This window comes from Coccomyxa subellipsoidea (assembly GCF_000258705.1).
Source record: "Coccomyxa subellipsoidea C-169, whole genome shotgun sequence".
NCBI lineage: Eukaryota > Viridiplantae > Chlorophyta > Trebouxiophyceae > Coccomyxaceae > Coccomyxa > Coccomyxa subellipsoidea.
The window spans coordinates 3,614,991-3,627,989 of NW_005178042.1; the positions used below are offsets into that span (position 1 = coordinate 3,614,991).

General features: G+C 52.2%; 2 protein-coding genes across 2 annotated transcripts; both read left to right on the forward strand.

The window, feature by feature from the left end:
* Window positions 1-652: 652 nt before the first annotated feature.
* On the forward strand, window positions 653-5,047 carry COCSUDRAFT_64362 (EF-hand; the record flags this gene model as incomplete). The annotated part of the gene is made up of 11 exons (XM_005652233.1): window positions 653-1,084; window positions 1,226-1,329; window positions 1,431-1,506; window positions 1,687-1,747; window positions 1,875-1,906; window positions 2,094-2,172; window positions 2,377-2,484; window positions 2,903-3,015; window positions 3,387-3,542; window positions 4,084-4,213; window positions 4,911-5,047. Exons 1-11 carry the CDS (start codon window positions 899-901, stop codon window positions 5,045-5,047), a joined length of 1,182 nt encoding a protein of 393 aa, XP_005652290.1. The 5' UTR covers window positions 653-898.
* A 663-nt stretch (window positions 5,048-5,710) lies between these two features.
* COCSUDRAFT_52258 (glycoside hydrolase) lies at window positions 5,711-11,575 on the forward strand. The gene is made up of 11 exons (XM_005652234.1): window positions 5,711-6,035; window positions 6,591-6,679; window positions 6,920-6,989; window positions 7,142-7,233; window positions 7,513-7,622; window positions 7,943-8,100; window positions 8,601-8,766; window positions 9,101-9,339; window positions 9,870-10,055; window positions 10,372-10,640; window positions 11,047-11,575. The coding sequence occupies exons 1-11, from the start codon at window positions 5,966-5,968 to the stop codon at window positions 11,152-11,154; spliced, it is 1,557 nt and encodes a 518-aa protein (XP_005652291.1). The 5' UTR covers window positions 5,711-5,965; the 3' UTR covers window positions 11,155-11,575.
* Window positions 11,576-12,999: the final 1,424 nt, after the last annotated feature.

Here is a 12,999-nt window from a genome sequence, read left to right on the forward strand (position 1 = left end):
CCCACCTGGCACTCAATTCAGGCTTAAGGACACCCCTTTCTCCAAAGCAGCCACGTGGGGATCATGGGATACCGCGGCGTAACAATCCACGGTTCTTGCTTGGGCACTGCCCATCCCTACGTCTCGTCCGGACATTGTCTTCTTTCCAGGCACACCTTCCTCTACTCCTCCGTAGACGCTTGCATCATCGACTCCGGCTCAACGCCGCACTTTCCACCTCCAATGCAAACGCCCGGCGGGCCGCCTTGTCGCGGGCCGCCTTGTCACCCCACCCTCCAATCCCCCTATTTCCGAGCTTTCCACCCTCATAACATCCCCTCTTTCCATGAATCTCCCTACTCAGCGCCGGTCGGAACGTGCCACTCGCCCCTCGGTGCACCTTGCCCCTTCCTCGAGCCCGCCTCAGCGCCGCCCTGACCGCTACCACCGCCGCTTCCGTAAAGCCCCCCGCTATGCCCTCGGGGGACCCGGCCGCCGGCCCTCCGCCACTTCTGGTGTCGCCCCCACGCTCAACCCGACTATGCCGCCCGTCCTCGACTTTCCGCCCGTACGCACGTGATGGGGACCCCCCAGGGTTCCTAGTCAGTGCGTTTCTTTGTTCTTCTTCGTCACCGTGTTCTGTCTGATCATCATTTATATTTCGTACTCGCTAATTGCTTCAGTGGGTGCGGAAAGGACAACCTGTCCGATCACAAACGCGATAGACTTCCCATATCCTTGTCAGAAGTAGTGCTGATCGACGTCAGTGGTGCTGAAGACAGTGTGTAAGACAACGTCTTCCTGGCGTACATTGAGTCTTAAAGATTGCCTTCGTCTTTTAAAAAAGTCGAACTTACTGCTGATCGTTGTATCAAGCACAACAGGACACCAAACTGCAGAACCCTAGGCACCTTCAGGAATGCAACACTGCAAGGCCCCTGCTCTACAACAAAGTAGCCTGCCGGGCGCTTACTACAGATTGGAACATGTACGTAAGCCTTCGCATGCCTGTAGTTGCCCCAGCAAAGCATCCAAACCAGGGAGCTCATGTAGATCACAGCGCGCCAGATGTGCAACACTTGCAGCAGCTGCCTCTGTCGAGCAGGTAACAGTCAGAAAAATGACATTCTGTGATAAGGATACAAGACATCTTGTTGCTGTGCTGCTACATTGCTCTTATGGTGTACTGTTGGGGCTGAATCCCCGGTGGGGAAACCTGCTTAGTCTTGCCTCTGTTGCAACGCAGACAGAAGCACCAAGCTGGGGCCCAACAACGGAGGTCTGGTCAAAGCACGCAAAGCTCAGCTATGACACCTTGCAGGCTCGCTTCAAGGCTGCAGACCTTGATGGGTTAGTAACACCCTGCTGTGGCCACCAAATTCAATCTACATTTCTAGGCAGGCAGCACTACAGAAGAGCTTCGAAGTACTGACATGCAGCTGTGTTGGCAGGAATGGAGTGATTGATCGCGAAGAGCTGAGAGCACTACTGGAAAGCACAGACAGCGGTGCTCAATACTCCATCACTGTGAGATATCACTCCCTCCTCCTGCCTTTGGAGCACACTAGCTCACCTGGTCCAGTATAAGATCAATGGGGTTTTCTTGTCATCAACATTCAGCAAGAATTCTGTCTGATGCCTAGGGTCCAAGCCATCTGTGTGTAGTATCACTATGTGCTTGTGATGACCCTGTGCATGCGCATGCAGCGGTGGCTGGAGGATGATGACTTGGACCGGATCATGCAGAACTACGATGCCAACAATGACGGTGAGCTCTTGCTCTCGAAACTTTCCCCTCCAAGACTAATCCCGTGTATTTGTATGACTGAGATGTCACGTGCATGCCTTCTGCATAAGAGGAGTTTCTGAGTATCCTGTCGGTGAATGCTTTACAGGAGTCATCCAGTTTGAGGAGTTTAGCAAGCTGGTGAGCACCACTGAATGCCCAAAGGGATCTTCCCAGTGTTGTGATCTTGCTCAATTCATCATTGTTGCATTGCAGCCACTAGAGTTGCTTTCATGGGTTGAGCAGAAGCATTTCTAGTGATAAATTCAGCTATCCAGTCACGGCGTCCGAGTAATCTAGTGTTCAGGGATGCTGTTGCTGCTCACAGGCCCAGGACAACATCCTCTTCACTGGCAAGATAGAGGAGTATGAGGCAGCCTTCAAGCTTGTTGACACTGAGGGAAAAGGTGCTCCTTCTTTCCCTTTCTCCTAAGATAGCATATTAATCCTGCCAAAGCTCTGCCATGCAGACACTCTGCGAGTGGCTGATGGTGACATCAGTGTCAACACTTATGGGCCATGCTTGTGCCATTGTGATGCTGATGGCAGAGTGACAGGGGCTCGCCGTGTGATGACACCTCAGACACTCATGTGCTGTCTCCTGCGTGCAGGCTCTGTCAATGCCTCGCAGCTGGCGTCGCTGTTCCAAAGCCTGGGACACCCACTCCCCTATGACAAGCTCACAAAGATCATGTCAGAGTACAACATCTCCAACAAAGGTGTGGTGTCCCTCCTGCGGGATCCAATGCACCGTAATAATCCCAGTTCCTACCGTCCTGCAGTTGTGTTTGCATTTTAATGATGCACAGAGGTGGCCATGTAGTCCGCACACGAGCATCACATGAGAACACATCGGGAGAGTATTCTGATGGTGATGTTAAAACAGGTATCGTTAGAAAGGACAGAAAATGTGTGCCGTGTGAGCATGGGGAGATTTCGTACCCGGCAGCATGCGCCGTTTTCACGATTGTTCGGATATTTTTCTATGGGTCCATGCACATGTCTGGCCTCATTACTAATGCGCAACATGGCTCTGAAAATGAGTGGTGCATGTCTGATGGGGCGACGCTTCTGTCTGGTCTGATCAATCATGTGGTTGCAAATGAGCTCAATGTTTGCATGCATGCGATGGTGCAGGGCAGGTCACATTCCCAACCATGATGAAGATGTTCCGCAATGAGCTGCTGGACCTGAAAGAGATCCTGGAGTACATCAAGATGCAGCCCTCCGAGGACGCCACCTCTAGCACGGTATGGCCTGCCCAGCTGTTTGGCACGACTGGTTACTTGACATTTGTATGTGCAACAAGTTGTGCTGCAATGGCATGAGGCAAAGCACCCAGATGACTCAGCTGGTGCGAACAACAGGAGTAGACTCGTGCAGCTGCAGTGTCTGCAATGTTTGTAGAGAATGCTTTCCGTCATGCTTGATTTCAATGCACCGAGGCAGCCCTTTCCGCCTTCCTGGCGCTCGCATTGCCTTGCATCCAATGTACAGATTTTGCGCTCTGAAGTAGTCTGTGCGAATAGGGATGCATTCAGAACGTATTGTGCACTCTATCTTCACTCAAACGCATAGTTTTGCTGCAAGACAATGAGTGCTTGGGCGCGCATGCATGCAGGACACGGGGCCCAAGATGCACCCGGGCGAGGTGGTGGAGATAGAGTCGGAGGAGGAATTGGATGCACTGCTGAGCGAGGACAAAGAATCGCTGACTGTGCTGCTGGCCTCTTTAACCTGGTGCCGCCCCTGCAAGACCCTCGCCAAACCCCTGCAGGTGCGCCCAACAAGGGACTTAAACCTAAACAAGAGTAGACCAATTGATCCATACCTCCTTGTGCCTGTGAGCTCGCGCCAGGCTTGTGAGGGTGACTAAATCTGATGCTTTACCTGGTGCCGCTCCTGCAAGACCCCTGCCAAACCCCTGCAGGACCACCTTCAGGGGGTCTCTAATCCATGCAAAGCCCTCTACAGCACCTTGAACAGGGGTAAGTAAAGACTCGTAGGGGGGCTCATAATCACGGTGCTGATAATTTGAGTGAACCTCTTCACTACTGCTGGCTCTGCATGTTTTGAGAAGTGCTGCGTGCCTGGTCGTGCAACCCCCTTGCAAAATGGACTCGGTCTCATTGCATGTCCTCTGCTCAAAGCTACCAGCCAAAAGTTGCCCAGCGATCCCATAAGTCAAGCACTCGAGTCTAGAGCCGTATTTGCTGAACATCCTTGCATGCGCATGCCATGCAAAATAGAGGCATGCAAAACTCCTTTTGTGCTTGTCAAAGAGAGCAAGCCACATAATGTGCATTGTTTTGGCGCAGACTCTGGCGCAGGCGTACCGTGAGGTGGGCTTTGTGAAAATGTACGGCAACGCCAGCGAAGCCGCCAAGCACCTGTTCAAGGACCGGCTCAAGGCGCGTGTCACGCCCACCTTCTACTTCTTCCGCAACGGTGCGCGCAGCCATTCACCACCCTTGTACAAGGGTAGATTAAACTGCATCAGCCATTTGCCGGTGTCTTCCTGCCCGGCTGCATGCCGCCTCCAAGGCAAGCAGACCCCAAATGCACGAGCTTGTGGGTTGACAGCAACTCGATCCCTTCACGCTAGAGTGCGTGAGAAAAGTAGCGCTGTCGCATCTGTCGGAGGGAGCTGCCTTGCGTAGAATAATTGTGATGCTGGTGGGCTCAGCTGCAAAAGACTTTGTAGTGGAAAAGAATTATTTGGCGTATGTCCATTGCACATCCTTGCTGCCCCTCTTGCTGGCAGTCATTGAGGCGAGCCCTTGACGCTTGAAGTACATTCGCCCTTTTCTCCTTGCTGTGGGACCAGGGGACTTTGCACTATTCCACTATGCTAGCTAATTCCCGCATTCACAGGGTAGGCCCACTCACAAGCTCAGCAAGTGGAAACAGTCATCAAAGCTGCAGGACGATCAAACAATTGCACAGTCCATCAGTAATCCCTTGGCAAGATGGCCAGCCAGACGAGGCGATGTGGGCAGTCAGAAGCATGCAGCGAAGTGGGGACAGGGTGCAGGGTGTGACACAAGAGCAACAGTGGTGGTCTCAGCGCAATCAGTAGTGCGAGCAATGAGGGCTCCGGACATATTTGGGTCTCCTGTGGGAACTAAAAATTGCTCCGGCGCAGGCGAGCTGCTGCACACGCACACGGGAGCCAACAAGAACAAGCTGGAATACTATATGCGCCAGTGCCTCAAGCCCAAAGAGCGGCCGCCCAATGAGCTGTTCCCAATAACCACCCTGGGCGCAGGGGGCCCTCGCTGAAATTTCATACAAGGCTCATGGCCTGATTCATGCAAAGTCTGTTTTGTATCCGATAGACGAGTCATGTGCTACTGGCAGGCTTATGCCATGCAGGGCTGCTCTTCACCATTTCTTCGTGGAAGTGAGACTTTGACAAATGATTGTGCCTTTTGCAAAAGGGGGACAGAGTTGACAGCAAACTTATCGATCATCATCGAGCGGACAAGACATTGGTGAAGCACAGTGGAGAAGTACAAGGAATCACCTGGAAGCAAGAGAGCTGCCCAACGTTCTATTCTGTGCCTTGATTGACTTCTGTAATAGTATCACTCCAATAATGGTGACCTCACGCTGAGATCCGGTGATAGCTTCTTAATGACAAGGCAGTAGACTGCACTGTAACGACTGGGTGTCACTGGCCATGAATATGTCGAGATTGAGGAGGAATTGTCCTTATGGCAAAAGTGGCACAACTGGCGGAACTTTCTTTATGCTGGCTGTAAATGTTGCACGACCGGAAGTCCGACACATTAATAATGGGCCAAACATTGCCTGACACCTGCCCTCAACACCTATTTTGGCTCGTTTGTATCTGGCCGAAGATCCGCCTCGGAGCCCATCCTTGCGTAGCGTATCCCGCACCGTGCCTTCCTACATCAACCTCTGGAGGAGATAACTCTGACAGCTCCGAAGGACATCGACCTAGAGAAGTCTGAACGGGTATTTACAAGTTAAGAAAGTTCCTAGCAGGAGTCGGCGCGACCATCGCACGTGAAAGGTTGTGTTCGCCGCTCCTAGTATCAGCGATCGCCTGACATCTGGCAGCCGACCCACAACTGGCTCTGAGTAAGAGATCTCTGAGCATCTAAAGCGCGTTCTCCTGCAGTCAGAAAGTAGAAGTCGGAGTCTTGGTGTCGTCGCTGCGTCCGAGCTGCCGCGATGGGACTCGCATTGCCCAGAGCGTCTGTGTTTCTGGCTACCCTCGCCGTCACGGCTGCGTTGTTTTCTGGTGCGCTCTCATTAGTCCTTTCTTCGACATCTCGTTTAATTGGTTTGTTGCGCTGGTACGCGAGCTTGACGCTGTGGTGGGACGCTGCAAGCCGCAATAGGTGTAAGCCCCAATATGATCGGTGACTAGGATATCGGCAGTAGCGTTCCTTCAGTCTTTATGCCACAGTTCTCGACGCATGAATGACAAATAACAATGAAGGATCAATCTAGCCGCTGATCGGTCATCTCGGAACCACCTTGGAGTTAATCGTGAGGAGTGATCGCACTCCCATGATCATCGTGATACTCGTTATTTGTGACCACCTCACAATGATCATTACCTAGTCATAGACTTTTCAAGTCACCTGGAGTCATTTTCTGTTTGCTTGAGAATACATGGGGTTTTTGGGAAGACAGGTGGCAAGCATTAAACAGCATCGAGTACTTTTCTCGAGTTGTCTTTCCCTGCAAAATGTGACGCAGTGCCGGTTCAAATTGCCCACCATCTCTACAATTCGAATGCTTCCAATCGGTGGCACCAGTGGCTGAGGATGCTTTCTCAACTGACATACAGGAGCTCAGGGATTTATCAGGGTGCAGAATGGTGTCTTCGTGGACGACCAGTGTAAGGAGTTCACCTTCAGCGGCTACAACACATGGCAGGCACGCACTCGACACTTTTGCTGCTGATATCTTTTGTGCGGGGTCTTAGTGCGGAGTGCCAAACTTGAGAGGAATCAGCCACAATGAGGTTGGCCATACAACCTATTTCACAGCAAGTTGGCCATCTTCTTCCATCCTCAAAGGATGGCAGTGTTGGCCGTGTGCCTTGCAAGCTGCCAAAATTGGATTTGCGTGATCGAATGTGCTGCAATCGTTGAGAAGCCTCTTGTGTGTGTACAGCCAATCGAGTCGGCCTTGAACCTGTGCTGCGGAGGATACGAAGCCCTCGTTGGCCAGTTCAAGGAAGCAGGTACCTTCCTTCCGCTGAAAGACACGTTTTTAGCCAGACAACCGCCCTGCTTGCCCTGGTAAACGTGCTACATGGCAGTAGATAGGAGGTAGGACGGCTGGCAACTGTAAGTAATGACTGAGGCTGACTGGGGACTATGTTTGCTGCTGCAGCACGCCAGAACTTCACAGTGGTGCGCATGTTTGGGTTCCCCGTGCAGAGGGGCTTCAACCTGCAGACAGCTGCCGGCGTATACAATGAGCAGGTGTGCATCCTTCACCAATCCAGGCTCAATCACATGATGCGAAATGTGCCCCAAGTGAAATGAACACTCCAGGATGTCGTTGCTAGAATGCCCATTCTGTCATGCATGGAGGCATAGCTCTCTGCTACCAATAATCGTCATCCCAGCTGGTCAAGCTTGCATCATGCCTAGGCTCTTGGGCGTGGAAGCTCAGAGCAGCACTGGTGCACCGCATCTATGAAGCATTTCTGTCCATCTTTACGGCAGTGTGAGCAGGCTGTGATTTACTTTTGACTGCAGGCATTCAAGGGCATGGACACCGTTATTGCCGAGGCAGCGCGCAACAATGTGAAGCTGGTGATCGCGTTCATGAACAACTGGAACTACAACCCTTTGCAGACCGACTGGAAGTGCGCCCCTCCCCGATCACATAACCGTTACTCATTGTAAACTTCCTCAGCTGAAACATGCAGAATCTCCCTGCTGCCCTGCCATCCTGCCGAGGCACGCTTATTTGCCTGAAGAAAGCAGTTGATTGGAGCACTTTGCAAGCTCCTAAATTACTTTCCGGTGATACCTTTTGCTAGCGCACTTTCCGGTGCCTCTGGGGAATGTATCCTAGTGCTATGCAAAGCCATGCACAGGATCTGCATTGGTTCCCGCCGCAGGGAAAATCGCAAATTTGCATGCGTGTGCTTTTGCTGACGTGGCGCACGGCACATGCGCGCAGGTGCTCGTACACGAACTGGACCACGACGGCTCTTGGCTGCGACGACTTCTACACAGACCCCAACTCCATAAAGCTGTACAAGAACCACGTGAGAACGATGCTGACACGCGTCAACACCGTTACGGGCCTCGAGTACGGCAGCGACCCCACCATCATGGGTGAGTCGGCTGTACTTGATTTGGAATTCAAATTCAAGTCACTTTTTTCTGAAGGAATGAGGAAACCGCACAATCATGGGTGAGTCTGCTGTGGTCAACCTCCAAAATAAAAATCAAACGACACTTCACTGAAGGTATGACTTTGAAGATGACAAGGCAGCTGGCAGTGAAACAAAACGTGAGCACGTCAACCACACACTTGTCTGGGTCTCTTTGAGTGTCGTCCAGTCCAAGAAACGCATGGATGCGGGTTGTGGAGGCGGCTCATTGCAACATATCCAGCTCGCTACCGTGCTGTCACTCTCTCAGCCAGAGATTAATTCAGACGATGGCAGCACAAGCCTGACATGCATCACCAGGTCCCAGCATGCAGCTCTGTACGAACTTGTCAAAATACAAAGTTGCAACGATAGTTCAGAAAGCTAAGTGCACCATTCACTCGACCCCTGAATTATGCAATAGTTGGTCGCTGACATGCGTGTTTGTGTGCGCGCGTGCAGCGTGGAACCTGATGAACGAGCCGCGCAATGAGAAGCCGAACGGAGCCCAGGAGATCCAGAGCTGGATCACGGAGGTGGCCCCCTACGTGAAGAGCCTGGCGCCCAACCAGCTGGTGACCGTGGGAGAGGACGGCTTCTACCAGCCTGCCACCTGCCAGGCCAACCAGTGCGCAATCTGCCATGAGCTGTCTCGACCTTATATATCTTGCTTTTTTTAGGACGCAGCTCTTTTTTGTCAAATGCAGTTTGTTACCGGGGGCCCATGGCCATCTTCTGAGGTTCCTTTTGCCCATCTTCTGCTTGGCAGGATGAGTGGCAGCATGCATGCTGGCACTTTTGAAGGTCCTGCCTGGACAGTCAGTCTTTGTCGACATATTTTATAGGCACGGCAGAAGATGCAGCACAAGCTCGATGCGCTCAATGTAAAATTACCAGCACACATGATCATAGTCACAGATTACATGATGCTTAGTCGCTGATGATGTCTGCATCATGCGCAGGGCCAACCCGGTGGCGACCACCAACGGCGGGCCCGGCGGCGCGTGGCCCGTAGCTACGGGCAACGACTACCTGCCCAACCACATGGCGGACGGAATCGACTATGCTTCCATTCACATGTGGCCCGACAACTGGGGCCGCACTGACAAGGCCTTTGGACAAACCTGGCTCGCCGCCCACATCGCCGACACCAAGTACCTGGGCAAGCCTCTCGTGCTCGAGGAGTTCGGCAAGGCTGTCGGTGCGCGCCCCCGCCCATGTCCCTAGTTCTGGAGAAACCCCGACTGTCAGCTCTAAAAGTACCCCTGCGCAACGGCCTGGCCCCTTACTTTCCCAAGATATATTTTGCTGATATTCCCAAGAAGGTGTTTTGGATCAGTGAGTTTCTTTAAGGGACATCAGAGGGGATACGGGAGACAAATGGGTTGGAGTATTTGGCTTTAGAGAATCCTGGCATTGTGAAAGGGAGAGCCAAATTGCAGCTCATCACAGGCTGCCTTTGCTGTGCTTGCTTTAGTTGCCGCACTAGTAGAAGGCGACGAGCACTGCTTTGAGGAGACTATTGTGCGCACCTTGGCGAATAGACTTTCATTGTGCATTGGTCATTTATTTTGTCACTTGCAGCCTTGTCTGTTTGTTTGATTCTTGTACAGGCACTGACGGTAGGTCTGCTGCTGCACTGACGGTAGGTTTGCTGCTGATCCCCCTTTCTGCTGCACGTGTTCTAGGCAGGCTATCACGACAGATTTTTGATTCTGGTGCCCCCCGCAGGCGGCTACCTGCCCATCGACAAGCAGGAGGGTCCCGAGGCGCAGTACGCGTACTACAAGCAGACCTACGACGCGGCGCAGGCCTCTCTGCAGGCAAACACCGGCCTCAAGGGCATCATGTTCTGGCGCTGGGCTGGCGTCGACCCCACCGCCAAGTTGGCAGACTTCGACGAGGCCGCCACCATCGGTGGGCGCCAAATATCTCCCATGTATCTGCTTTTTCAGTGGCCCTGTTGTGTATTTATGTATGTTCTAGCAGAGAGGGCGTCAAAAGCTTTGCTGGGATCTGCCTCTTTTATTTTTAGAATGCGGCGTAAAAGATTGAAGCCATGTGTTGGATGACGCTCCGATATATATTTTCCTATTGCAACTGTGGCAGGAAACAAGTGCAAAGTGATATATTACTGCTATGAAAGTGTTGAACTTCAATGGTAAGAACTCGCAGCTCCATGCTTTCCTGCCCATGCAATTGTCCAGCAAGCTGACTCTTTTGTGCTGTGCAGCCTCCAACAGCAGCGTGTTCACTGAGATCATCCAACCCTTCACGTCCGCGCTCGCACGCAAGAACGCCGACCCAACCCGCGCGGCCGTGACCGGCTGCACGCCCGTTACGGGCGCCCCCACCACCACCACCGCCAAGACGGCCGCCTCCGCGGCGCTGCCGCCCTCCACCGCGGTCCCCCCGACTTCAGGCGCCACCGCCGCCGGATCCGGCGCCACCGCTACCGGCGCAGCGGCCGGCGGCCGGCGGCTCATGCAGGGCACCGCCCCGGTGCGAATTCCGACCTCTCTCTAAATCTGAATATGAAAACAAATCTGGAGTTCTCCCACCTCTGCAAGCTCTGTGTGGCTGGCATTAAGGAGTGAGGGGTGAGGGGTGAGGGGTGAGAGTTTGACCCGGACGGATGGTTTCAATAAAGCCTCTTGTGATGGCGTTTTTATCAGTGGGACTCTCTGTCAGTGGGACCCTCTGTCCTTAGTTCAATCATTGGTCAATGGTTTAATGCACTCTTTCAGGTACTTGGCCTGTTCAGCTCGCTACTTCTAAATCTGCATGCAACAAGTCGGAGAGGATGGACCTGCAAGGGGAGTGACAAGTTCGTGCAGCACAAATGAGATCATGTCAACAGTACCCAATGGTAGCGCTTGTTTGCTGAGGGTCTTCTTTTCTGGTGCAGGCCCCTGCAGCGGCCGGCGCAGTGTCTCAGAACTTTGTTGGCAAGTCCACATTCACCACGCCAGCTGGCATCACTGCCGCCAACATTAACAGCAAGGTCACTTGCTGAAGGAGTCCAATCATTTGATCGAACTAGTCCTGTTCATCGAAGTATCAGAGGACTGAAGACAGTGACAAAATGAAGAAGAACCTGACGGAAACAATGTTGTGGAGTTTGAAGCACTTGTCTTGGAAAGATAGCATGCATGATGTAGTCTGTAGTCTCAATGTAGTCTGTTCCACACATGTGTCATCAAGGAGAGTCCAGCATTAGACTGCAGGATTGTCTGTCCGCGATGCCTGTACACATGTGAAATTTGACCGTCTGAGACCATCAATGACTGTGTTGCGATCAGTGCATGCAGTGAATACCCTGACTGAAATTTTCATTGAGGTGAGATATTTGATGCAATTTCCTGTGAAGGAGATTCCGGTGGTGGAGTAGACATGTCTGGAAAGGAAAGTCCAAAATGTCAAAGAAAACTCTGCACATTTCTTGGCCCCACCGTGTGTTGGACTGAGATGCGTATCTTCTTGGAGCATACTTTCCATTGTCTTCCCGTCCTCAGCATTTTCATTTAGTTCACTTTGGGAAAAGAGTGCCTAAGAGTCAAATTGCCAGACGTAAAGACTAGCAAGCAGGACAAGCTCAGCAGCAAGACAAAGACTAAGTGACCAGGCGATCCGCGGGAAGTGCACTTTTCAAGCGGATGTCGGCAAGATGGCTTGCCCTCAAATTAGATGGAGATGTTTCGTTGGCTTCATAGCTGCTTATTTCCTCCTTCTCAGTCCGTCCAAGGCAGGTGCGAAGGAGGAACTATATCTCAAGATTTGCTGATCTGGGTGAAGCCAAACTCAGCTTGGTGCAGTTTTTCGTCTAAATCCGCCTTATATGGCTTCAATAATGTCACTGCAGTAAATATCGTTTGCACAAGGTTTCCAAAAACTTCTCCTGGCAAGTTGGCGTGGTTGAGACATGTTCTCTGCGCTTCCCAGCTTCGGCCAGCTTTATCCGGGTGCAGAGTGGAGTCTTCGTGGATGCCGGCTGCAAGGAATTCAAATTTAGCGGCTACAATGCCTGGCAGGTGCGATTTCTCCTATAATGCCAAGCTACCAAGCACTTCACCAGACATTGCAACGACACAGCAAGCTTGGACTCATAAGTGTTCGTGTGCAGGTCATCGAAGCTGCCCTGGATCTCTGCTGCGGAGGGCGTGCAGCTCTTGTCACGCAATTTCAGGAAGCTGGTAAGGACCCCACAGGGGAGTGCTTAGAGTGTCCTTGCATTTTCTAGTTTGAAGGGCACAGTGGTGACCCTCTCATTGACAGAGATCAGTAATACTGTCCCGAGGCTGACTGATGCTTTCATATCTGTGGTGCAGCCAGGAACAATCTCACGGTAGTGCGCATGTTCGGCTTCCCCGTGCAAGAGGGCTTCAACCTGCAGACAGCGCCGGGCGTCTACAATGAGGAGGCCTTTCGCGGCATGGACATAGTGATATCCGAGGCTGCAAAGCAGAAGCTGCGGCTGGTCATTGCGTTTGCCAACAACTGGGCCTACAATGACCTCCAGACTGGCTGGAAGTGAGTAATTCCACCCAAGCATAGCTGCTGAGCAACTTCCCATGTGGCTGCTGTGCACTAGGTTGGTGAAGAATTGCAAGCAGCACATGGGGATGCAAGCAAACACATTGACTGGATGCAATGTTCGAGAACTGCAAAGCAGCTCTATTTCCCTTACTGGCAATTGCAGCGCCTTGCATGTCATGCATGCTGTCTTGCTTCCACCTTGCTGCTGTCCAGGAGAACATGCAGATGAACAACTTGGATTGCTTTTGAGATCCCTGGCCCTTGCTCTTGTGCCAAGGGGATCTATATATTGCTGATGCAGATGATCCCCCTGGCTGTGCATACG